This window comes from Chelonia mydas, chromosome 6, assembly GCF_015237465.2.
Source record: "Chelonia mydas isolate rCheMyd1 chromosome 6, rCheMyd1.pri.v2, whole genome shotgun sequence".
In the NCBI taxonomy this organism is placed as follows: Eukaryota; Metazoa; Chordata; order Testudines; family Cheloniidae; genus Chelonia; species Chelonia mydas.
The window spans coordinates 112410182-112437762 of record NC_051246.2 but is presented as its reverse complement, the minus strand read 5'-3'; the positions used below and the strand labels follow the sequence as shown (position 1 = coordinate 112437762).

The window sequence follows — 27581 nt, the reverse complement described above, 5'->3', positions numbered from 1 at the left end:
ACCGCAGTTCTTCAGAACCCTGTAGGCAGAGTCTAGTCGGTTTGACTCTGCTGCAGCTTTGGAAAATGATGGGAAATCAGAGGCAGGCACTACTTCTTTCCTTAAGTAAGAAATGGAAAAACAAGAGGTCAGTGGAGGAGTAGATTAATAAAGACCCTGTGCAGCAGCCTGGAGGCTTTGTGGCTGGAGGGAAGAAAATTCTGCAAGAAGACAGGATCTGTGTCTCTTTCTTTCTCTCTGTCAGCCAGAGGGGGAGGGCTTCTAATTTATCAGACACTTACTAAAAGAAGGCTATAAAAGTTGTGGTAGAAATCCAAACATACCCCAAAGTTACAGTCCTCTTATCCACTACTGCTGAGAAAAGGGTATGAGGAACCATGTCTTTGTATGGTGCCTAGCACCATGGGACCAGGGTCCCCAGGTGCTTCTGCAATAGACAATAAAAAATGGGCATTGCTCTTGGACAGTAAGGCACCTTAGACTAATGCTTTAGCTCTAGCTGTCTGATACATTTTTTCAAGACTTATACTGTATATGTTTGAGTGGATAGAGGACAGGGCATGGTGTATGAAAAACATTGTGGGATCAACCAGAAAATTAGAATAGGGTGTTTGTGTATATGACAGGTGGGTTGAGGGGTACGTGGCACAGTCAGCAAATAACGGGGGGATATGGGAGGAGGCAGCAGAGGACGCAATACAGTATAGGGGAAAAAGTGATATATGGGGCAGAGGAAGAGAGAAAAGAGAGCACAAGATAAAATCACAGAAAAAGATATACCACGTTACTTTTTGGGTTTTTTTTCCCTTTCCAATAATAGAGTAAAGTCAGCTAAGAAATAAAAGAAACGGTTACACTTTGTAAAGTATATTGGAGCTCTGATTGACACTATGCAATTAAATACAGTACAGGTTTATTTCTTTAAATTGCAGAAGGAGTAGATTGGTGAGAGGGAATGAGGAGGAGCAGGTATTTTTCACCCTGAATAGTAAGCTGGTCTTGGGCTCCCAAGTGGTGGATACATTTTTCAAGCCCGGCATACATGTATACATACAGTAACTTGTTAAACCTGTCTGAGTATTGTACTAATAGCAATATCACAGGAATGTTGTTGTTTCTTTTGAAAGGGTGCAGTGAGGGCAAACAGGAACCTACATTCTTGAAGTCAAGAATGAAGAAAAGTTAAGGGAGTTTAAGTAAAAATGTTTCCATATCCTCTTCATCCTTCCCCTTCAAAAACACCCCCCTCTCTGCCTCTACAATATATCAGTGAAAAGCCCAAAGACGGAAACATCCTTTATATTGCCTGGTGTGTATCTCTGATTTGTGTCCTATTTCCTTAGGTTATAAACTCCTCTGGAAAAGGACATTCTACTTGTCTTTCACAGTGCCGAGCACACTTAGGTTTATTTCTCTAGGTAGATGGTATAAGGAGTGTGGTGAAGAAGCAGGCAGGTGAGCTTAAGTTCAGACAAATCAGATTGTGGGGTGTTACTATTGTAAGTTGAATATGGCTTCTGAAACTTTGTTACAAGATCCTTGTTTTAGATATGTACCTACTTTCTGTGTCAACCGTATACTTTGTGACATGAATTTTGATTTTCTCACAATACTCCACCATACTTTGTGTAAAGGAGAAAATGAAAATATATTCTTCTATAACTGAAAAGGTTGAAAAATTCTTTAGATGGATTTACTGGGATTGTTAAAATTAGATTAGTATAATAATAAAAAAAAGACTTTACCTTTTTTAGTTTGCTGCTAATTTTGTGTGGTGTACTTTGCCGAAACAGTTCTCAAAAGTTGCTACTTTGAATCTACTTAAGAATTTACCAACTCTGAATAACTTAAACCACACCCCCATGTTCACAGCATCTGAAAGTGCATTTCATTTACTCAAGCTACATTTCCTTTTTGCACAAACAAGAAATAGCCGGTTAAATGGTTATAGTAGGGCAAGGTATGTTAGCAACAAGGAGGTCAGGGAAATTGCGGGACCCTTACTGAGTGAGGGAGGCAACCTAGTGACAGATGGTATGGAAAAAGCTGAAGTACTCAATGCTTTTTTTGCGTTGGTCTTCACAGACAAAGTCAGCTCCCAGACTGCTACATTGGGCAGCACAGTATGGGGAGGGGGTGAGCAGCCCTCAGTGGTGAAAGAACAGGTTAAGGACTATTTAGAAAAGCTGGACATACACAAGTCCATGGGGCCGGATGCAATACATCCAAGGGTGCTGAAAGAGTTGTCTGAGATTGCAGAGCCATTGGCCATTATCTTTGAAAACTTGTGGTGGTCGGGGAGGTCCGGGACAATTGGGAAAAGGCAAATACAGTGCCCATCTTCTTTTTAAAAAAAAAAAAAAAAAAAAAGGAAGGAGGAGAATCCGGGGAACTACAGACCGGTCAGCCTCACCTCAGTCCCTGGAAAAATCATGGAGCAAGTCCTCAAGTAATCCATTTTGAAGCACTTGGAGGAGAGGAAGGTGGTCAGGAACAGTCAGCATGGATTCACCAAGGGCAAGTCATGCCTGACCAACCTGATTGCCTTCTATGATGAGATAACTGGCTCTGTGGATATGGGGAAAGTGGTGGATGTGATATACCTTGACTTTAGCAAAGCTTTTAATGCGGTCTCCCATAGTATCTTGCCAGCAAGTTAAAGAAGTATGGACTGGGTGAATGGACTATAAGGTAGATAGAAAGCTGGCTAGATCGTCGAGCTCACTGGGAAGTAATCAATGGCTTGATGTCTAGTTGGCAGCCAGTATCAAGTGGAGTGCCCCAGGGGTCAGTCCTGGGTCCAGTTTTGTTCAATCTCTTCATTAATGATCTGGATGATGGGATGGATTGCACCCTCAGCAAGCTTGCAGATGACACTGAGCTTGGGGAAGAGGTAGATATACTGGAGGGGAGCGATAGGGTCCAGAGTGACCTAGACAAATTGGAGGTTTGGGCCAAAAGAAATCATATCAGGTTCAACAAGGACAAGTGCAGAGTCCTGCACTTAAGATGGAAGAATCCCATGCACTGCTACAGGCTGGGGATGGACTGGCTAAGCAGTAGTTCTGCAGAAAAGGACCTGGGGATTACGGTGTACGAGAAGCTGGATATGAGTCAACAGTGTGCCCTTGTTGCTCAGAAGGCTAACGGCATATTGGGCTGCATTAGTAGGAGCATTGCCCCCAGATTGAGGGAAATGATTATTCCCCTATATTGGACACTGATGATGCCACATCCAGAGTATTGCATCCAGTTTTGCCCCCTCCCCACTACAGAAGGGATGTGGACAAAAAGGGAGAGAGTCCAGTGGATGGCAATGAAAATGATTAGGGGGCTGGGGCACATGACTTACGAGGAGAGGCTGAGGCCTTGTCAACGCTACGGGTGGAGATCAGTCTAGTTATGCAACTTCAGCTACATAGCTGATGTCGACATTCTTAGATCTACTTACCACGGGGTCCAAACTATGCTATGTCAACGGGAGGCGCTCTCCCGTCGACTCCCCTTGCGCTTCTCATTCAGGTGGAATACAGGAGTTGACGGGAGAGCGATCTGCGGTCGATTTAGCGGGTCTTCACTAGACCCGCTAAAGCGGCCAGCAATGCATTGATCTCTAGTAAGTGTAGACAACCCCTAACGGAAGAGAAGAGTGAGGGAGGATTTGATAGCAGCCTTCAGCTACCTGAAGGGGGGTTCCAAACAGGATGGAGCTAGGCTGTTCTCAGTGATTACAGAACAAGGAGCAATGGTCTCAAGTTGCTGTGCGGGAGGTCTAAGTTGGATATTAGGAAAAACTATTTCACTAGGAAGGTGGCGAAGCACTGGAATGAGTTACTTAGGGAGGTGGTGGAATCTCCTTCCTTAGAGGTTTTTAAGGCCCGGCTTGACAAAGCCCTGGTTGGGATGATTTAGCTGGGGTTGGTCCTGCTTTGAGCAGGGGGTTGGACTAGATGACCTCCTGAGGTCTCTTCTAATTCTAATCTCCTATAATTCTAAGAAGGAAGGAAAATTCCTTGAAATTCTCTGGTGTGGGGGGAAAAGTGGATAATGGTATGTGTGATGGAAAAGTTGTTTAACTTGAAAGTAGGGTATGTTAGGATTATCATACTCATATATATTTTTGACAATATCAATAAAAATATGTAGTATGTGTTATGGTCTGAAAGCATATATGCCTTATTTTCTGAAATTTAATGCCTTCTCCTACAAGACCTCATAAAAGACACCTATTACTTACTTATTACATAGGTACATCTTTTGTGCTCCCCCATCTCTCTGAATAAATATCCATCTGTCTCTGTTCTTAGATTGTGAACTCCTTGGGGTGGGGACTCTTTTTTTTTTTTTTTTTTATTCTGTGTTTGTACAGCACCTAGCACAGTGGGATCCTGATCCACAGCTAGGCCTCCTAGGTGATACACACACACACACACACACACACACACACTCTTATTTATATAAATAAAATAAAATAAAATGGGCAACAGTTTGAGGGAGGGAAGAAATTATTTATTCAAACTTTATAGCATATAGAGTGCACATCTCAAGTTCTGGTCACCCTTTACAAAGCCTTAAAAATACATTCATGCATAAACAGTCCAGATAATGCCACCCTGACAGCAATATGAGTAACAAAAGTTAGTAAATGCCACCACCATAATTCATGCTACCATTTAATGATATGAAATGCTTCATAATGTACTACCTTTATTTCAATATTTATCATAAGCCCATTTCCAATTTACGTAATCAAAATTAGATATAAAAAAGTAGAACAGTGCACTTAACTCATACCAGATCTATAGAGAGAACTCTTATCGGTTTCCCTATTTATAGAATGGAGATTGACACTTGCCTTCCTTTGTAACATGCGTTGTGGCCTATGAATGAAAAAGCTTAAAGATCTTTTCAATAATAAAAATAGCACAGTGGTTGGTATGTCACAATGCATCATCCTGATGAGTACAGTGGAGGCAACCTAACCATACATTACAGAACAAGTTCCTACTCATCTCCTAATCTTACCAGGCATATGCATGCTACTAAATCACATCCCTGGGGCGATGGGGCACTAAAAACATGTAAAAGTAGAACCAAGACAAGAAAATTGGAAGATATTTCAATTTAATATCATAAAGAAATAACTAGTGTGCAATTCAACATAAAAGCAAAGATACATGCAGCTATAAACAACTTTCTAGTCCAAAATAAATCAATAAAATAACTTTCCAAGAAAATTCTTAATGACGTTACAGACAGCTTTTCTTACGTTGGTTAGTCTGCTGCTGGAGTATGTTTGTCCAAATTCTTTACCAGCCATTGTAATATGTTCTCAAACTGAATAGTGTCCATAGTAAAAAATATAACTGTCTTCCCACAGTGATCTGAGTTCTGCTGGTACCAAATAATAACCTTAGACCAGAGCTCCAGGATGTATTATTTAAATAAGTGGAGGTTCATTTTTCAGCAGGAGAGGCAAATAGTCAGTGAAGAATCTTGCAGAAGAATCTTCATGCATTAGATCTCCAGCTTGCTACAGTTTTTAAAATTATCAGTACTACTACTTATTGGTTCAGATCCTCAGCTGAAGTGAATTGGTTTAGCTCCATTGACTTCAGTGGAGTTTTGTTGAGGAATTGCCCCTTGAACTGTATTTACGGTAGTGTCTACCAGCCCCAATTGAGATCAGGATGTGGTGTTCTAGATATTTGTCTCATGCGGAGGTACATATCATAGAATTGTGAATTGAGGGTTCTGATCCTCAGTTTCCTTGTTTGGAAGAAGGGGTAGTACCATCAAACTGAATGGAGGTGGTGGCTATGGATAAAAACATCCAACTTTTCTACACAGAGTTGTCCCAGGTACCAACAGGGGAATTTAGCAGTTCTCCAATAGAGAGATTTTCTCTTATTTTATTAGACAGTAGATCAATTTTTGGTTCGAGAATTTGGTTTTCCTTGGTTAAACCTAACTACAGTACTATAATCTGCAATTGGGACTGTCAGATCTGTGCTCATCCTACATAATTTTGTGTCCAGAATCTGAAATCTGACAAACATCTCATACTGCAGCCACCTTTTCCTCTAAGGAATTCTATTTGGGTTATTAGCTCATTACTTATGCTATGGTGTCAGCTTTTTACAGCTAAATCTGAGTCTGGGCTCAGTCAAAACCAGTGATAGTTGATGTGTGGTGCTTCACCCTGTTACAGGTGAAAATAAGTTTTGTTGAGGTTGAAATTTCTATGTCTAATAATTACCAATAAAGTGTGTTTTATGGTGTGGTGGAAAGAAGGGAAATTTTATCTTTTACAAATTAAAGCGGAGACAGTAATAAAATCTCTAGACGACCTCAAGTAGTTCTTTCATAGTCCAGTCAGCACGAAGTTAAACTTTTTCTCTCCTTTCTTTGTCTTTCTTTTCTTAATACTTACCAGGTTAAATGGTGAAAATACAGAGCCTATTATCTAGAACTTGGATCCTCATGTATGCAGAATGCAAGGAATCCCTTTAATATCGGTATTCTACATTACAGGGTGGGGGGGGGAATCTCCTACATATAGTGTAGCTCAGTAGTTCTCAAACTTTTGTACTGGTGACCCCTTTCACATAGCAAGCCTCTGAGTGCGACTCCCCCCCCCCCCCCCATAAATTAAAAACATTTTTTATATATTTAACACCATTATAAATGCTGGTTAAAAAGTGGGGTTTGGGGTGGAGGCTGACAGTTCATGACCCCCCCCCCCCATGTAATAACCTCGGGACCCCCTGTGTGGTCCTGACCCCCAGTTTGAGAACCCCTGGTGTAGCTGAATGTTTCAGTGTTCATGGAGGACAAGTAAGAAAAATCAAGGGAGTATGTCTAGGGATCACAGGTTAACTCCTAAGCTACAGACTTCAAAGCTAGATCCCAGCAGGGACCCCAATCAAGTCACCATAACTGTTGATAGAAGAAAAGAGCCAAAAGCTCAAAAAAAGCCTAAGTTCTAAAGCAGACACATGCATTCTGGGAGAAGACTACTTTATTGTTCTTGAGTGCAGTATGCACCTGTCCTCTGAAAATGGGTTATAAAAATTTAGCTTGTGGAGGTTGAGTTGATCATTGCAAATGAAGTTAGACCATTTTGAATAAGGTTCCTTTCCGTGTGATGACTAAATAGTGTACTGAATTTTCTTCTTGGTTTACCAGTAGAGTTGACTTAACTTTAATGTTAACCTTCCCCACTGAAACAATATGTAATTCCTGAAATATTTAAGAAAACTCATGCCCTATGTATACTTGCTTATCCTTGGTTGATGAATCAAATTATAAAATCTTCAGTGAACTAACCTCGTATGCATGTGCATTCTATGTCAGTACTTAAACAGTAACCTACAGAGCACTTTCGGGTGTTTGTGCTGGCTGCTCTTTATCAACAGGGCAATAGACTGCTTTATGATAATATTTAAGTGCCCGACTAATTCCATTATTACTCCTACGATCAGCTGTCAACATAAGCAAAAATTTCCAACATTTTCGTATAATTTTTAGAGAACTAAATAAATGTCCTTGTATGTGTATGGTTGATAGAGGGGGAATGCAAAAATAATCTCTATTAAAAAAGGTTTGAAATTATTCTGTAAATGTACACTGTTTAATCAGTATTTTACATCTTAATTTTCTAGATCTTTCTTGGGTTGCTTATATTTATATTTTAAACATATGTTCTTGATGAAAAGCCAAAGTTCTAAATGTAACTTTGACATAGAGCTGTAGATATTTCATTTTTAATTTGTTATACTTCCATGTGTTATAATTTTAATTTTTACTTTTTTAACAGCAAAACCATTTACACAATTGGTGAAGGAAATGCAACTTCATCGAGATGACTTTGAAATTATAAAAGTAATTGGAAGAGGTGCATTTGGCGAGGTAAGATGTCTGCAATTCATAGTTAGATACTCTGAACAATGTTAGTTATTGGTAAAATATATTGTATAATATGTGTGTGTTGGATTTGTTTTTCTGCAACTGGTCTGTATCTGTCATAATAAGGAAAAAGGGTTAATGTAGAAAGGTATGATTTACAAAAAAATCTAATGGAGGAATATTAGCTAAGCAGTAGTGATAGGGATCTTGGGAACCAAGACATACCAGCTAATAATACTTTGGTTTTTTAGACAACTTACTTTCTAACAATATTGGATTACTTAAACTACGGAAGAAGCTGCCCAGGGATATGTTTTCCTATTCTATGAAACTGATGTCAATTAAAAGCTAAATCAGTTTTTGCTCCAGAATTATGTTAGTCTGAAGAGACTAGAGATGCAACCAATTCTATCCATCAGGGAACAGTACCTGCTGGTTGACAAATTCACCACGTTTGGTGGATTTTCTCTATAGTGGAGAGAAGAAATACCATGCTAATTCTATTTTGAAACAAACTACAGCTCCTTCAGCCATATATTGAACGTATGCCTTTTAGCATCTCTCAATCTGGAGAATTTAAAAAATCTGTTTCAGAAGGTAAGCCTTGGGGAAAGACTGTGTCCTCCAGTATATTTATGGGGTCAGACAACATAGCTAAGTCAGAACAGACAGAATCCACTGCTCCAGTAGAACACTGTTGGGAATGAGACAATACTTTTGTGAAAGAGAATGCATTAGTAAATCATCTGTTTCCTGGAAATGCTTACAAAAACACTTCTAATGTTTCATATGTGATGGCTGTACTATAGTTGACTAATTGGCTGCTTTTCACATTAGGAAGGGAAACTAGTGTGCTTCCCTCTGACAATTCTAGAAGGTCCACCTAGTCTTTCTCCTCAATCATTCTTATTTATTACAGGCTAAACAGGCATTGCAACAAGAAGTCTGCCTTAGGGAAATGGATAGAGAGAGCTAGTGCATTAATCGATAAGGAAACTTTGAAAACATATACCAGATTAATCTGATAAATTGGTTGCCGGCTCTTCTGATGCTTTCAGAAAGAAGGGCGTTGGAAGTGGGATAAGTCTATCGATCAGATTCTTGTTCTGCATTAGATGAGGAACTTTTCAGTTCAAGTTTAAAGGGCTATGACTGTAATGATATTTGATATGATGATCTAAAAGTCTTAGGCTGTGTCATGAGTACACAAAATGTTTTCCAGTGTATTTGTTAAAAAAGAATCTTGTAACCTCTCTTGACTTGGTTGTAGAAGAGAGAATTATTTCAGTGGTAGTCTTTTACTGTAGTAGCTGATAAAATATACCAAGTGTGAGGAAGATAACTCATCTTGAGTTTTGTGTGTGTGTGTGTGCACACGCACGTATATGCTCAGAAAAATTGGTTGAAATTGTTTAGTTCTGGGTCCCAAGTCTTAAACAAGTATCAAAAAAGACAAATTCTGGAGGAGATTTTCACCTACAATGTCTTGAGTACCTCAATCAGTTGTGTAATGGTCACAACATAAGCAAATGTGACTGTATGGAGTGCTCATTTAATCCTGGGTAGATCATGGCCACGAGAGAAGAAATAGATTATAGGTCTACTGAAGCCCATTATGTGTAGTTTTCTTAACTCTAAAGACTCTTGTTAGGAGCAGCCATTTGTCAACATAAGTTGTCCATTCTCCCCAGCTGCTAGGAAGGGTGCTACCAGTCCTGCCAAAGGATTGTTTCAAATTTCTGGTTGGGGGTTCCATTAGCTCCTGGCTAGTAAGTGTCAGATACCTTTGAATCTCTATCCCCATCTAGCTCAGGTAGGGGCAAAGGAGCTTTCTTTTCCCTCTCTAAAGTCTCCTGTGAGAAAGGATAGGACAGAGCTTTTTTGCTACTCTGTTGTTTTTCCAGCCTCATATTTTGGGTTTTTAGTCTCCATTAATGTAGTCTACAATACCTGCCTATGCTGTCGCTTAGAGCTTTCCTAAACAATAAGAATGTGAAACTGGACTGTATGCATCTGTATAGTTTTTCATGCTACTGCCCACAAGTTTCTGGGTAGCAGCAATGACAATCTTAATTTCATTTAGCTGCTTGTCAGAGCTATGAGAACCACAGAGGCAGTGGAGTTAGGTATCGGTCTACAAACTCAGGAAGACAATACTGCAGTGGGTTTATATTCTTGTATTTGGAAGGTTGCCTTCACAATTACAGAAACTTTTTTAAATGAAAAGTTGAATTTTTTGTGTGCAAAATTGAAGGCTTAAGCTCTCCCCAGTTTCTATGGAATACTTCATTTTTGTCACTGGTGAAAGCATCCTTCAGCCCTGTGTAGTATTAAGTAAGTGCGAGATATTATGATCACCATCATAAAACAGGAATGTAGTCAAAGACGGAAGTTGGAGCTCCATGCAAGCGTAAATAGACTCTCTTGTTTGCTAAGATAGCTCAGATGCCACAGTACCCAAGTCCTGTGTAAAGCAACATACTGGAAATCTTAATTTTAACTGAATTACTGCACATTAATATTATTGCTTTTATAAACTACATACATACTATAGGAACTTTATTAGAAATGAGTGGATTGGAATCTAGGGAATACACAGAGTTAATTCCTCTGACATCAGTATAAATAACTAGTTAGTGTTAAAATAAGAAAATCCTAGATTGATACTGTAGAATGATATAGATTCTTCTTACACATATATAAAGGCATGTAAGAGTGTAAAAAGAATCTAATTAAAACCATGCTCTGATCTATATTTTTGTCAGCAGTTACTGGACATGACACTAATCAGGAAGGAAAAGATGTTTACATTAAAAAAGCTGAATAGCTAAACAAACTGGACTTAAAATTAAAAAACTGGCTGAATATTGAATTCCACTGTTGAATATAAAATATGAATATATCCACTTTTAAAATTTTTCAGAACACTTCTGAAAACCATCAGTTGCTATAGTTTTACACAGGAACGTTTGTGCATTTGCTTCAAAGCTGCTGATTTTCTACTGTTTGTATTAATATTATTTCTATTACGATAATGCCTGGAGGTCCCAGTCAGGCAGTTTGCTAGACATTATGCAAAGAAAGGAAGCCATGGCCCCTGCTTCAGAGTGTATTCAGGCTAAATGAGACTCCACATGGGTTTGCCTGCACAGATACAGAATTGGTGCCTAATTTAAGACATGATGCAACAAGCTGATGTAATAAATCAGTGGTTCTCAACTTGTACTATATTGACATCCCTTTTCCCTCCTCTTCTTCCCATGTAGCCAAGATCTTCCTGTCAATTTAGAAAGCTCTTTCTAACAACATAGAAAGGCCCAGGGTGGTTGTCATCTACTGACACCTGTTCATGGGACCCAGGTTGAAAATTCATGTAATGAATGAGAAATGGGAAAGTGAGAGGATGGTTAAAGCTAATAGAAAGTTGAAAATTTTTAGAAATAAGAAACAAGCTTTCAGTAATTCCCACTGGCAGACAACCCTGCACAGAGGGATGCATGGGGCTGAGGCTTCTGTGGGACAGACCTCAGACCACTTGAAACAGGAAGCAGTGCTTTAGAGAGGAGTGTGGTCCCAGCCTGCATGAAGGGCCTGACACTCACCCCTTAGATGGCATATGTGGCAGCCCTTTGAGGGGTGTCTATGGCTCCAAATATCCTTAAGCCAGTCCTGTGTATGCTTCATATCTGACTTTCTTTTCAGTAGTGTGTTTGTGTATCTCTTTAGGAACTTTTCTTCTCTGGCTGTACTTGTGACTCTCCTTAAAGTTAATGCAGGTCACATATTAGTACTGAGGCGGATGTACAACTAAACTTTGTTTTGTGATATTTTTAGCAATGAAGAAATAGTCTGATCCTGCACCACTGCAGCCAATAGGAATTTTGCTATTGACTTTAAAGGAAAAAGAATCACTCTCATAATAACAGAGGGTAAAAGTTTCAAAAGTGCCCAATTTAGGAACCCAAGTGTAAGCTACCAGAGTGTGGGCAGCCTACTTAATAGGTGCAGCTGGACCTTCTCTGAACGGCCACTGCAACAACCATAGAAGTGGCAAGTGTATATCCAGGAGTTAGGTACCAGGCTGAGGTTGAAGCTGAAGTCAGGGTTGAGAAGCCAAGCCAAAGGTTTAAACTGGATTCAGGACCGGGGCAGAACTGGGAGGCAAAGACTGGACTGGAGCAGACAGGAGGCATGGCTGGAACGGGACCGGAGCTAGGGCTGGAAGCAGGAGCAGGGCAAGCACAGCTGTGGGTGTGGTACACATGGAGCAGCAGCTGTGCAGCTGCCCCTGCAAGCTCAAGTAGCAGGCCGCAGGCTCTCCTGCCCAATCAGGAAGTTTGACTCTTTGGAGCAGGCTCACTGGGCCAAACAGAACTTGCTGGGTTGCCTAGCAACCATGCTGGGAGCTAGCTGTTCTCCTGATAGTACCCTCTCCCCTAGCTACTTCTAGGGGCCCTTGGCCCTGGTTTGTCATGATACTGTTGGTGAAATTCCTGTAACAGGATGTGGTCATGGATGTTTCCTGTGGTCTCCCAGGATTGCTTGTCTGGCCTGTATTCCTTGCAGTCAACTAAGTACTGGATCTTACTTCTGACCTGTCAGGAATCAAGGATTTGACGGACCTCACATTCGTCCTCCCCCCTGGCCATTATTGGTGATGGCAGTGGATCCATCTGTCTGAGGAAGGGGTTGTTAAGGAATGGTTTGGGAAAGACGACATGAAAGACTGGGTAGCTCTTGACGGACTTTGGGAGCTGGAGTTTGAACTCACTGGATTTATTTTCTGGGTCATCTGAAAGGGGTTGAAGCACTTATGGTCGAGGTTGGCAGAGGGATGGGTTGACCAAGTTCTGGGCGGGAAGCCCCAGCGTGTCACCTATGTTTAAGTCCGGGGTTACTTGCTGATGTCTATCAGCATAGCTGTTATGAGACTCGTTGGCAGCCACCAAATACTTCATGAGCTCCTGATGAATTTGTTGGAGAGGGAAGACCCAGTGTGTGGCTGCTGGAACAGGGGAGCCTTCTCATAGTTCAGAGTGAAACTGAGGTTGAAATTCAGAGTTCACGGAGAATGGGCTTTGCCAGATGGAGACGTGGGTTGCAGTATTGTAAGCGAATTCGGCCTGGCAATAGGAGAACCCAGTCATGTTGGTGGAAATTCAAAAAACATGAGAGAGACTGTTTCAGTGTCTGGTTGACATTTCAGTTCAGAGTAAGTCTGAGGGTGGTAGGCAGTTGAAATGAGGGTCTTGATGCCAGGAAGGTGGAGGAAGTCCTGTCAGAACCAGGAAACAAATTGGGCACCCTGATCAGAAATGATGTGTTTAGGTATGCGCGCATGTTCCAAGAATTGCTGTGCTGTTTCACAGGCTGATGGAAGCATACAGCAGGGTTCAAATGGGCCGTTTTTGTCAGGAATTCCACAACTATCGGGAATATTGAGTGCCCTTGGGAGTGGGGCAGCTCCACAATGAAGTCAATTGAGAGGATGGACTATGGACATGTAGGTGTGGGAAGAGAATGGAGAAAGCCCACTGGTCTTGTGTGGTCTTTTAGTGTGGGCAGAGATCACACATCCTAATGTAGTCCTTGATGTCTTTTCATAAGGTTGGCCACCAGAAATACCTGGAAATCAGGTTTCCGGTCTTGAACTGCCCAAAAATGTCCTGTCATGGGGGAGTTGTGGCATAACCTCAATACTTGGAGTTGGGGCTTTCCTTCAGGAATGTAAAGGCTATCCCCATGGTAGAGAAGGCCTTGCTGTAGAAGGAAGCTTGCCTCAAGGGAGGTGCCCGAGTTTTCCAGGGACTGGCAGATTGGCGCTGCCAATGGGTTGCTGGGGAGCAGAGAGCAGATGGTGATCATCAGATGGCCCTCGCCTGTTCCTCTGATAAAGTGGGAGGGTTTGATAACAGTTGAAAGAGCTTCTTCCTCTACTTTATGGTGCTCACCCTTGTGGGACAGGTCTGTTTTCCCATTCTTAGTCCACGAGTGGTACGGGATTGTAAAATTGAATCTGGATAGAAAAGGCACCCAATGGATCTGGCATTTGCTTAACTGTTAAGCTGTTTGTAGGTGCTCTAGGTTTTTGTGATTGGTCTGCATGGGGGCATGGGCCGCTTCAAGGAGGTGTGCAACTCCTCAAAGGCAGCCCTTATAGTCAGGAGTTCTTGTCCTAGTGTCATATTTTTTCTCTGTGGGCATCAGTTTCTGGGAGAAAAGGGCACAGAGGTGAAGTAGCTGGTGGGGACCTGTGAATCGAGAAAAGACTGCACCCGTTGCAAAGTGTGAGGCATCCGTTTCAGTGATGAAGGCCCAAGTGGGGTCTGGGTGGTTTAGGATAGGAGTGGATGTGAAGACTCCTTTCAGGTGATAAAACGCAATCTGCACATTGACTGACCAGGCGAATCTGGCTCCCTTATTGAGGAGGAATGTTAAGGGTATGACAAAGACTAGACTGGAGTGGAGAGGAGGCAAGGCTGGAGCAAGGGCTGGAGGCAGGCCAGAGTGGGGCTGAAACAAGGGTTGGAAGCAGGGACAGGGTATGTGTGGAGCAGCCGCTGTGCTGCTGCTGCCACTGGAAGGCTCACGTAGCAGCTGTAGATTCTTCGAGTGATTGTTCATGTCCATTCCAAGCAGGTGTACGCGCGCCGCGTGCACGCCAGCCGGAAGATTTTTCCCCTAGCAGTGTCCATAGGGTCAGCCTGGGCGCCCCCTGGAGTGGTGCCTTCATGGTGCCCGATATCGGGCCCCACCGATCCCCCCACCCCTCAGTTCCCTCTTACCGCCCATGACGGCTAGCTGGAACTTTGCTCGCTCTTACAGCAAGCGCCTTAGCAGTGTCTTTCTTCTTACTGTACATAGTTCAATAGTTATTCTCTAGAGTTATACTTTTTCGAATAGTTAGTAGTGGTTTGTTAGATAGTTCATTTCCCCTTCGGGGGTATGCCCGAGTCTCCGGGGTTTAAACTCTGTGAGTCCTGTGGAAAGTTTATGCCCAAGAGTGATCCTTATTCGTCTTGCCTGCAGTGCCTTGGTGAGACTCACCAAAAGGACAAGTGCCGCATTTGCAAGGGTTTCTGCCCAAGAACCCTTAAGGACAGAGAGCAGAGACTAAAACTCCTGCTCATGGAGGCGGCTCTGAGACTGCAGTCCAACCCAACGACCCGGCACCGAGCACATCCTCTTCAGTGTGCAGCGCTCTGGTGCCAACGGCACGCGAAACGGGCCCGGCTAAGGACTCTAAAGCCCACCGGCACTGCCGCTACTTGTGCCATAGGGCGTCGGCCTCAGTTCGGCACCATTCTCCATCTCCAGTGCCGGTAAAGAAGAGGAGGCTGGTGAGGGACCGATCTCCCCCCTTGAAACCTAAGGGGCTGGCGCTGTCCACGAGTGGCTCAGGACAGACTGCCTCCGCCTCGTTTCCACCCAGGGTTTCGTCGACTCCTGCCCCGGCTGGGGTCCAGTAGAGTCCGAACCCTCCTCGGTCCCCGGACCATCTGGTGGATATATAACCACCATAGACGCCGGAGGCGTTCGAGGCGGCAACAGACCTGATGCGTCTCCTGGTGCTGTCCTCCCCCCAAAGGACGGACAAATCTCCGGCGACCGCACACCCCCTGTTCCACTCCAGGGGTAAGCCAACCATGATGGCCCGTCAGTCTCCGTCTCCAGCACCGCCTGGACAGACGCAGGAAGCGCACCGCTCCCCGGATTCGAGTCGTCGTTTGTTGGTGACCAAGGGGACTGCTCCTCTGTGGTCGTCTTATTCGGAGACCTTTGAGTCGGAGGTGGACACAGCTCAATCTAGCAGATCGTGGAGCAGAAGGTCCAGGTCCCGGCGCAGTCACCAACCATACCCAGCACCATGGCAGCAACAGTGGCAACCACCTGCCCAATGGCCCTTCTGGACACCCTGGGCGTACCATCAGAGCCAGGGTAAAGTCCATGGTCCATGCTCCAGAATGGTGTCGGTGTCCTTGGTGTCATTCGTGCCACAGTCAGCGCCGGCACTGCATATGATGGCGGCGCCCTCAGGTGGAGTGGCCCTGCCAACTCACATGGTTTCGGCACCAATACTTCAGCCAGCTCTGGCACCGGCTCTGCAGGTGATGGCACTGGTGGAAGCCTTAGCTCCGTCCCTACCGACCCCGACTGTCTCGATCCCAGCGGTTTTATCTGCCCCAGCACCAGCTGCGATGCAGAGTTCTTCATTGGTACCGGCTCCACAGCCCAAGTACTGCATGCTGAGGGACCCCAGGGGGGCTGAAGGCAGTGAACTGGGCCCACCTCCTGTTCTGTCTTCCTCGTCCTTTGGAGGACAGCCGGGCTCTTCTCTTTTGAGGGGGGCGGCCCAAAGCCTGGGGATTCAGGCAGAGGAAGTGGAAGAGGATTTAGACCCTGTCATACACATCCTGGCTCCCTCCGACCCATCCAGGGTTGCATTGCCATTTATCAAGTCGATAACCGAAACATCTAAGAACTTGTGGCAAAATCCTGCTTCTCTGGCACCTGTGGCCAAGAAATCCGAGTGCAGCTACTTTTTTCCCTCTAGAGGGTATGAACATCTTTACACCCACCCTCCTCCGGACTCTTTGGTGGTCAACGTGGCCAATCAGAGAGAACAACAAGGGTTTCAAGGATCCACCCCTAAAAACAGGGATGCCAAGAAACTGGACCTGTTTGGCTGGAAGGTCTACTTGACAGGAGGCCTGCAACTTCGTATAGCCAACCAGCTGGCCATACTAAGCCGCTATGGGCATAACACCTGCTCGTCTATGGCTAAGTTTACAGAACTTCTGCCCCAGGAAGCTCGGGGGGTTTTCTCTGTGCTCGTGGAGGAGGGGAAACTGGGACGCGGTGGATGCGGCCTCCCGCACTTCAGCCACAGGGGTAGTTATGAGGAGAGGCTCCTGGCTACAGATCTCTGGTCTTCCCCACGAGGTCCAGCAGACAATTCAAAACGTTCCCTTTGAGGGTGTAGCTCTCTTCGAGAAGACGGATAAGAGACTTCACAGCTTGAAGGACTCGAGGGCTACCCTTCGTTCGCTGGGGCTTCACACGCCTGCTACCCAGCGCAGACATTTTAGGCCTCAACCTGCCCCTCGTCCTTACCAACCCCCAAACCGCCAGGATGCTCCGCTTAGGCGGAACGGGAGCACTTGGAGGAGGCAATGCCCTCCCTCTGGACAAAGCTCGGGCCAGCCCAGGGCCCCACCAGGCTCTAGACCACCCTTCTGAGGGTACGGTCAAGGATGGCTTGCCAGTATGACCTTTGGATCCTTCCCATCTTACTTTCTCGTCCTGTCTATCCCCTTTCTGCCGTGCCTGGTCTCGAATTACTTCAGACCGATGGGTGTTCTGCACGGTAGAGAGGGGATATTCCATCCAATTCTGTACCCTCCCCCCCCCCCCCCCCCCCCCCCCGCCCAACTCCCTTTCCCGTCCCTCTTCAGGGACCCCTCTCACGAGCAACTTCTAATTCAAGAGGTGCAGTCCCTCCTCTTGGTAGGGGCAGTGGAGGAGGTTCCTCAGGAGCTAAGTGGCAAGGATTTCTACTCCCGGTATTTCCTCATGCCGAAGGCCCGGGGGGCCTCAGACCCATACTGGACCTGTGACAGCTCAACAAATACGTAAAGAAACTCAAGTTTCGCATGGTCTGACTAACCTCCATTATCCGCTCACTGGATCCAGGAGACTGGTACGCTGCCTTCGACTTGAAGGATGCGGGTTTTCATATCGCAGTAGTCCCACATCACAGATGCTATCTCAGGTTCATGGTGAACAGAGGCCACTACCAGTTTGCCATCCTCCCATTCGGACTGTTGACTGCCCCCCGAGTATTCACAAAATGCATGGCAGTCGTCGCGGCATTCCTGCGGAAGCACCAGATACAGGTTTTTCCATACCTCAACGACTGGCTGATCAAAGGTCGCTCGAGAGCCCAGGTGGAGGCTCAGGTCAAGTTTATAAGGAGGACCTTCCTCGACTTAGGTCTTCTCCTGAATGAGGAGAAATCTACTCTGTCCCTGGTGCAGAGGATAGAGTTCATAGGCGCGGTCCTGGACTCTACCCAAGCCAGGGCGTACCTCCCAGAGGCCAGGGTTCACTCACTTCAGGACATCATACAGAGCCTCAGACGGTTCCCCACAAGATGTCGGCAAGAAACTGTCTATAGCTGCTGGGGCACATGGCCTCCTGTACATACGTGGTGCAGCATGCCAGGCTCAGGCTGCACCCACTCCAGTCTTGGCTGGTATCAGTGTACCGACCAGCCAGAGATGCTTTGGACAGGGTTATAACCCTGCCTCGCCTGGTACTGGACTCCCTCCTATGGTGGCTAGACCCTCGAATGGTTTGCGCAGGGGTGCCTTTTGCCAGCCCTCAGCCCTCGCTCACCTTGGTGTCAGACGCCTCAGATCTGGGTTGGGGGGCTCACCTAGGGGACCTCAAGACCCAAGGCGTCTGGTCTTCGGTGGACCTCGCTCTTCACATCAATGTCAAAGAGCTGAAGGCAGTGCGTCTGGCATGCTATGCTTTCAAAATGCACGTAATGGGCAGATGTTTCAATCCTCATGGACAACACCTCGGCAATGTTTTATATCAACAAACGGGGGTGTGCACTCCTCTCCCCTGTGCCGAGAAGCCCTTGTGCTGTGGGACTTCTGCATAGAGCACTCGATCCACCTGCAGGCTTCATACCTCACAGGGGTGCGAAACACGCTGGCGGACAGCCTCAGTCGGACCTTCAATGGCACAAGTGGTCTCTTCGGCCAGACGTGGTGAGCTCAATCTTCCGGTTCTGGGGCTATCCCCAGATAGATCTGTTCACCACTCCGGGCAATGTCATTTTGTTCCCTCGGGAGCCACGGCTCAGGGTCCATCGGGGATGCCTTCTTTCTCTCGTGGGAGGGTTGCCTGCTCTATGCTTTCCCACCCATCCCCATAGTCCACAGGGTGCTCCTCGAGATCCGCAGGGACCGGGCCCAAGTCATATTAATAGCGCTGGCATGGCTGCATCAGCACTGGTTCATCTCGCTCCTGGAAATGTCCATAGCGGCCCCACTCACCTTACCGCTGATCCCCGACCTGATCACACAGGCCCAGGGCCGACTCCGGTACCCAAATCTGGAGTCGCTGCACTGGATGCTCTATGGCTAAGTGCCACAGAGCTGTCTTGTTCAGACCAGGTCAGACAAGTCCTCCTGGGTAGTAGAAAGCCCTCCACCAGGGCTACTTACCTGGCCAAGTGGAAAAGGTTTTCCATCTGGGCGGAGCAACGTAGTCAGTCGCCACTACTCACTTCCATACCGTTTATACTGGACTACCTCTTTCACCTAGAGGATCTGGGTCAGACTAGATGATCATAATGGTTCTTTCTGACCTTAATATCTATGAATCTATAAAGCATCAAGACTTGTCCCGATCATCAATAAGGGTCCACTTGGCCGCTATCTCCGCCTTCCATCCGGGCTCAGATGGTCTCTCAGTCTTTGCAAACCCTATGGTCAGCCGTTTTCTCAAAGGTTTGGACAGGCTCTTCCCAAACACACGTCAGCCTGTCCCTGCCTGGGACCTCACTTTAGTCCTTTCCAGGCTTACAGACCCGCCATTTGAACCTCTGGCCACCTGCTCCCTGTTATATCTCTCATTCAAGGTCGCGTTCCTCGTGGCAATTACCTTGGCTCAACAGGTTTTGGAGCTCAGGACCCTCACGTCTGAGCCCCCTTACACAGTTTTTCATAAGGATAAGGTCCAGCTCAGGCCTCATCTGGCTTTTCTCCCGAAGGTCGTCTCCCATTTTCACATGACCCAGGACATCTTTCTCCCAGTGTTTTATCTCAAGCCACACTCCTCCAATAGGGAGCGCAGGCTGCACTCACTGGACATGCGTAGGGCCTTAGCCTTCTATATAGAGAGAACTAAGTCTTTCCGGAAATCCGTCCAACTCTTTGTAGCCATGGTGGACAGAATGAAGGGCCTCCCGGTATCCTCTCAACGCATATCGTCATGGATAAAGTCCTGCATTAGGGAGTGCTATACCCTGGCAAAGGAGCTTGCTCCGCAGATAACCGCTCACTCTACCAGGGCCCAGGCCTCCTCTGCGGTGTTCCTGGCACAAGTCCCTATTTTTTGCAGGGCAGCCATGTGGTCCTCTATGCATACATTTACGCTGCACTATGCAATTACACAACAGTCCAGGGATGATGCGGCTTTTGGGCGAGCCGTGCTCTTTTCTGTGGATAACTCTGACCCCACCTCCTGAGCTCTAGCTTGTGAATCACCTGCTTGGAATGGACATGGACAATCACTCGAAGAAGAAAAAATGGTTACTCACTTTCTCGTAACTGTTGTTCTTCGAGATGTGTTGTTCATGTCCATTCCAATACCCACCCTCCTACCCCTCTGTCGGAATAGTCGGCAAGAAGGAACTGAGGGGGTGGGGGGGCTGGCGGGGCCCGATATTGGGTGCCGTGAAGGCGTCACACCAGGGGGCTCCCAGGCTGACCCTACGGATGCTGCTAGGGGAAAAATCTTCCAGCTGGCGTGCACGCGGCGCGCACACACCTGCTTGGAATGGACATGAGCAACACATCTCGAAGAACAACAGTTACGAGAAAGTGAGTAACTGTTTTATCTCCTGCCCAATTAAGAAGCATGGTCATTTGGAGAAGGCTCATTGGGACCAGCTGAGCTTGTTGGGTTTCCTAGCAACCAGGCCTCGAGCCAGGTGTTCTGCTGACACCAAGTCCCATTATTGGAAGTAACCTAAGTACTTAGAAATGTAAGCCTCATTGAAAGTCAGTGGGATTTAAGCATTCTTTAAAATTTTACCCAGAATAGCTTTTTCAATCCAGTTGTGAATTTGTACATTTGGAATTTTTTCTTCATAGAACTGAACAAACATGAATTTTACAGATTCCTGTTAGGTGACTAAAAATTTGAACTCTTCAGCATTCTGAACTTGCTTACACAACTATGTAATTTTCTTATGTTTTTCCCCAAGAATCCCTTAGTGAGTTTCTTATTTGCTATAAAGAGCATATTACATTGAATTTGTATGTTTCAGTGTGCAAAAATATATACTCAATTAACAGTATAAACAATTATTTTTAAAGAATAACTCTTTAAATATGGGTGTTGGGTAACTCTCTCAAGAGAAGAGGATGTTTGGCAGTTGACATCTCATGGAAAGCTTGCAAATACAGTTTAGAAACAATTATTTTCCTTCCCTTGTTCATTACTAAGGATTTTTGCATGCAAACGCAATGCTCTAGTTTTCTGGGAAATAGTAACTGTGGATAGAACGGAAGGGTGGAACAGTTTGGACCTGCTTTGCACAAGAATAGCTAAAATCCTTAATCATGTGCTCTGTCTAGATATTATGATAGATGCTTTAGAAACACCTTTTCATAGCAATACTATTACAACACAGACAGAATTTTATTAGTAATTTATAGTAAGACCTATCCCTCTGCTTATTATGCTCTGGCAATCAATCTAATCAATACATTTAACCTCTCACTCCCAACATACACTGTTATTGTCCTCAGAATGGAACATATTTGTGAATTACTACCAAGCTAGAAGGAGAGAGAAAACAAAAGGAGTCCATTGTGTCCACTTTATGATTAAACATAGAGTTCCAGGCACTAACATGATTCAGAATCAGGGATACGTTGACTAAGCGGGAAGTTATACTCTGAAAAGTGCATAGTATGTGAACACATTTTGTTTCTTGTGAGTATTCAATCATGTCTGGCCACTTCAAGGACAAATAAGAGCTAACACTTCTTGTGCCTGTTGGTAGTGCATTGTCAACACAATCAGGAAAGAGTGAGCTAGATTCTGTTTCTTTGTGTATCGTATCTAAAAATAAAGTCATACATCCTGAAAAAAGGTACAGGATTCTATTAAAGGTCTGTTCAGAACTTTCCATGGGATTGGCCCTCGCTACCTGCAGGAGCTACCTTCCCTCCTGAACTATAGAGCAATAGGGAGAAAAATCATTAGCACGAGAGACTGAACTTCTTCAGGGGCTGGGTCAAGACTGTGGAGTTGAGTACCATAAGAGCTATGAATGGTCATTAACTTCACTGAATTCAGAATATAATGCAAAACATTTAATTGACTTTGCTTGCCCACAATAAGTTCGTCACAAAAATATCAAAACAAGCAGTTTACTCTTACATGGGAATGGAGACAGTGTTTCAATTTGAAAATATTTCTAAGGAACTTAATACTGTTTTAGGGTTTTCTGCAGTGCCTGTTACTGTTGGATCTAAGTGTGAAGTTACTATGGTGATAAGCATGTTATAAGAGCTTAAATAAACAATTCTTTGTAGTTCCACTTACTCATCTGTGTATGTGCAACCCCCCTGAAGGCAACTGGATAGCTTAGGTATTGTTGAGGGCCGAACTGGTTTATTGGATAACTTAGGTATTGTTGAGGGCTGAACAAACTTTATTGCTGGTAGTGATGTGCAAAATGGAAAACTTGCTGTGAGCTTCAAATCCCAAGGAAATGTAAAGGGTGGATAGTTTAAAAAAAAATCTAACTTTTAATTTTTGCTATGCAAACTGAGACAATAAAAATGAACCCCAACAAAGCCATTTTTAGTAACTCTACTTTAATTTTAAAATATACCTAATTAACAACTTATATGAATAGATAAAAGCTGGTCTAAGTAGACAGACCTTTGTCCAGGTGGAGCACTGGCACTCAGTTTAGCATTAACTCACAGAAACTCCATTTCTGAGAGTACTAGGGCAGTTCTAGTTCATAATGCAAGTTTGTTTCAGTAATCAATACTTAGGATAGCCCTACCAACATAATGAAGCACACAAACTACTATCAAGTTTACCTTACTTACAGCAGCTGTAACTAGAACAATAAGAGTTATCAAATTCATAACTGAATAAATTAAGACTCTAACAGCATGTTTATAATATCTCATGTTTGGTTCTGATAGATAAAAGTGGTGTATAACTTGTACACTTTTAAAAGGAAAATATGCAGCACACGCACTGCATGACATATGGACTCTCTTGCACCTTCCTTCTCTAACAAACATCAGTTACGCCCAAGTGTCCCTCGATTTTGCTCAAAGGAAAAAAAGTTTCTATTTGAAACCTGAAGATGAACTTTTAACTAACACAATTACCAATAGCTGTGCTTGATATAAAAATCACCAGATTTGGTGTTACGTACCAAGGCCTTCTAGATAATTTTACAGTCTTCTCCTTAACATCAGGGAAGTGATATCTGAGTAAATTGCAGTTTTTGTCCCTTAGAACTCTGGTTTCCTAAAACTCTGGTTGCTTACATTTTTTTCTGAAGGTTTGATATACAGTAAGTACTGTAGATGGTGTAGCAGATTCTCTTTTGCCTTTGCATTGACATAATGCCAGCATGCTTTACAAAAAGTTGAACATCCAAAGACCCATAAGCTATCCAACAGAGTGTCTTTATCATCTATCTCTAGATTCTCTGGAAGCCCAGTAAATCAAATTTGTAACCCTTTACTTACTTTCAGTGAAGTCACTGCTCATTTCTTACACTTTTATCTAGACTGTAAAAATGACATTAAAACAGTTTAGAAGAGGATTACTTGCAAATCCATACCTTGTTTTACCTGATATGCTCAACCTTAGAGAGACAAGATGGGTAAGGTAATATCTTTTGTCGGAACAACTTCTGTTGGTGAAAGAGCTAATCTTTTTTTATCTGAAGAATAGCTCTCTGTAGCTCGAAAGCTTCTCTTTCACCAACAGAAGTTGGTCCAGTAAAAGATATTACTTTACCTCTTCAATATCCTGAGACCAACACGGCTACGACGACACATGCTCAACCTTAGACAGTAATTGATAGAGTTCACTAATGGGGAGGGTTCTGCAATGTGCTTAGACCCAAATTTTGCTTTGATTTACAGCCCATTTAATTAAATGGGATGAAACAGGGTGGAAGTCAGCATGGAACTTGGCTTAATAGTCTACCTTATTTTCATTTCAGACCTGAAATCCTCAAAGCTCAAATTGCTTCTTGAAGATGGAGTCCCAAGATGAGGTTTTTTTAGCTAGGATTTTGGAAGCAAAGTGTCTGCTCTTACTGAAGTCTGAAAACATTCTCTCAGCTGTATAGATTTATCTTGTTCTTTATTCCAGTACAAGTGGAACAGAGCTTTGTTTCAGATAAAACCATTTTGAACGAAAATGTACTACAAAATGAGTACAAATAATATCAGAGTGCTAGCTCACAGTGCAACTGTACAGTTGGCTTACATGTGTGCCTCAGAGATCCTGTTTTCGTGCATTCTTGAGAGACAAATACCAAAAAAATATACGCTCAAACATGGCTTGTTGGTTGATGTATAGGGCTGAGTTTTGTGAGGTTTAGAGTCTGTTCCTGGCTATGATTCCGATGTGAACTTGGGAAACTTGACTCTGTGCTTCAGCTTCCTTATCCATAAAATGAGAATATTACTTACGTATTCATGGGAGGGTGATGTGAAGATTAATTCATTGTTTACATAGTAGTGCTAAAATGGATAGGTTCCAGATATCCATGCAGTTTATGGGAAGGAGAGAGAGCAGAAGATAGTGTACTCCCATAGTAGCAATTATGAAAGAAAATGAAAGAAAACTAATTAAAGGTATGAAATCCCTATTCTTTATAAGAGACAGGTGCACACAGCAATGCAAAATGGGTGAGTCACTCCACAATTTGGTGGTGGCTAGAAGTCCAAGTAAGAGGCATAAACCTAGATAATTTTTTTTATTGTTCAATAGCATAAGAATTAGAATTTAGGCAAGTCAGTTGTCTTTGGAGACATTTAGAGAACAGTGTGTCACTGAACTCTGTTTAGGGTCCTCATCTTCCATGTCACCCTCTGCCTAATTGGTGTCTAATAATCTTGAAGACCCCCCACTCCACCCCTTTCTGGCTACTGGATGGGAGGAGTATTCTTCCCCCCTCCACTCCTCCCCCGGCCCAGAGCTTCTGGCTAGAATGGTGAGTGGGATTCTCTGCTACTCAGTCTCCCTCCTCCAGTTTCCTGTTTTGTGAGGGAGTGTCTCTCTCAGCTACTCTACTCCAGCCTCATTTTCCACTCAGCCTCCTCTGTGAATGGCATCAGTGCCTGCCTCTACTGCTACTCAGTCTTTTCAAGTAACAGTGGAGGTGTATTTGATCTGATTCTTGTCAGTTTCACTGCTGCCTGCAGAGTTCTGAAAAGCAACAGTGAAAACTGACAAGTCAGTCTTTAGGCTGCTGAAATCTAGGAAAGCGATCAGCAACAGCAGAGACACTCAAGCAGTCTGACTGCAGACTTAAGATGGCACTGCATTACTAGACGTTTGGATCACATTTTCTTTGCAACCATAAGAATTAAAACTTTTTCTTCATCGACATGAAACCTTAAGTTTTTTAGAAGTTGGTGGCTTTTGCCCAGGAAAGATTCTTATTAGCTTTGGGCAAGTGGATTTTTCAAGCCCTGCCTAAAATGTGGCCTTCACAGTTCCAAAATAGAACTATATTCCTTCACTGCATGCTGCTTTACCTTAGGCCATGTCTACACTCCTGCTTATGTTGGCAAAACTTCTGTCACTTGGGGGTTTGAAAAAAACACCCCCCTAAGCAACATAGCAACATTTTCACTGGCATAAGTGGTAGTGTGCACAGCGCTATGTCGATGGAAGAGCTCCCTGCATCGGTACAGCTGTGCCACTCTAAGCTCTCTAGTGTAGACATAGCCTCAGTGTATACTTTGCCATTAGTAAGGTACAGTACTGGAGAAAGTTCTCTTCCATACACTCTCCATTATACAGCCATATACACCACCATACTGTGTGTCAAGTAAATGAGTAGTAATGTGCTTTTACAACTCAATTCTTAGAAGGGAAAAATAACTTACCAATATGTTCAGTGAGTTGTTCACAGACTCTTGTTCATTAATTACTTACTCTTCAGTAATCATGATTTTATTAAGCAATATTTTGCATCGTTTATCAGCTGTTTGAAAAAAAGTATTGAAACTGTTAAATTCCTTTTGTTTTTGTTAAACAAAATTATTATTATTCCAGGTTGCGGTTGTTAAAATGAAGAGCACGGAACGCATTTATGCAATGAAAATTCTAAATAAATGGGAAATGCTTAAAAGGGCAGAGGTAAGGACTATGTTTTCTAATACAGAGAATTTTTAAAAATGGCATTAGGGAAAATTACATTGAAGCTCTTCCAGATTAGAAAGAATTATTTCATGAGTATAGGAGGTGCTGCTTCTTTTCTTTCTTTCTTTCTTTTTTTTTTTTTTTTAAAGAAAGTGAGCTGCTTTAATGCAATCAAGTCTGACAATCCCTTCCAGGCATCTGTTGTTCTCAGCATTACTGTGTATTCGTTTACCAGACAGTCTGCCCTAGTTTTTACCCTGAATTATATTGGCCAGATTTTTGTTTACTGTAAAAGCAAGTTAAAGACTACATGGAAGCCTCAGATTTCTGTTGCTATGACTATGTGGAAAAAAAAATGAATGAAAACGAACTTGTTCTTATATTTGAAAAACAAGCCTTCAGGAAGTGTATCCTACAATTTGTATTGGGATTTGCATTACTAAAGACAATTAATTAATATTCTGGAAACACAGAAATAAAAGTAGGTGAGTAGATAGCTGTGTAAACAAAGCATTTGAAAGATGTTAGTAGTTTTCTTTAGAAGTTATTCATTTGTTTCCAAAAAGCACATACATGTGCTAATCTAATAGGAACTTTATAAATTAATAAATAGTGGTTAGAGGTCCTACTGAGAGGAATTATCCAAAATAACATATGCTCTGGCCTACTTAGAGTAATTGCTATTATATATTGGCAAAATGCAAGTCACAGTATCTTATAATGTTACATAAATCTGTGTAAAGTAAAATGCAGCTCACGAACAGCGCAGGGCACTGTTGAAGAAAGAGGTCTAACTATGTAAATACTTACACAGCAACAAGAGGGCTTGAAAGCTTTCCCGACTCCACCTTGCTGAGGGCTAAGGTCATGTCTACACTACAGCTGCTGCAGCGCTATAGTATAGATGCTTCCTACATTGATGGAAGGGGTTTTTCTATAGATGTAGTTAATCTACCTCTTTGAGAGGCAGTAGCTACATCAGTGGTAGAATCTTTATAGACTTCGCTGCATCTACAGTGGGGGTTAGGTTGATCTAATCTCTCAGGGCATGACATTTTTCACAGTCCTGAGCAATGTAGCTAGGATGATCTAATTTAAGCATAGACCAGGCCTGAGCCTACTAGCGCAGGAGAAAATACATGGCCCACCACATGCTAATATTCCATCCATCCCCATTGAACAAGTTCCCCACCCCTCTTAGACACCTCTTCACCGCTGCATGTGATAATGGTTGCCTGATAAACTCACCTCCTTCCAGCAGTCCATGCAGGCTCCTCTTCACAGACTCCCTTGAGGGGGAGGTGGCTGTTGCTATTCTCCTGACTTTTCTCATAACTTTTCAGCACCACCAGTTTCACAGTGAAATTGTACCGATCTAACTACATTAGTTTAGAAGTACTAATTCCTTAAGTAGTAAGGAATGAATTTAAACTAGGGCTGTCAAGCGATTACAAAAATTAATCGCGATTAATTGTGTGATTAGTCACGCTGTTAAACAATAATAG

General features: G+C 43.6%; 1 protein-coding gene across 8 annotated transcripts in view; it reads left to right on the top strand.

Moving 5' to 3' along the window:
• The window catches only part of CDC42BPB (CDC42 binding protein kinase beta), a 136415-nt gene that overhangs the window by 31045 nt on the left and 77789 nt on the right, over positions 1-27581 (top strand). For all 8 annotated transcript variants that reach the window (XR_005225619.2, XR_005225618.2, XM_043547803.1 and 5 more), the window contains exons 2-3: positions 7820-7911; positions 25990-26073. Coding sequence is in view for 6 of the 8 variants with exons in the window: in XM_043547803.1 (XP_043403738.1) it covers positions 7820-7911; positions 25990-26073 (176 nt within the window). In the remaining 2 variants the exon portion in view is untranslated. The remainder of the gene's footprint in view (positions 1-7819; positions 7912-25989; positions 26074-27581) is intronic.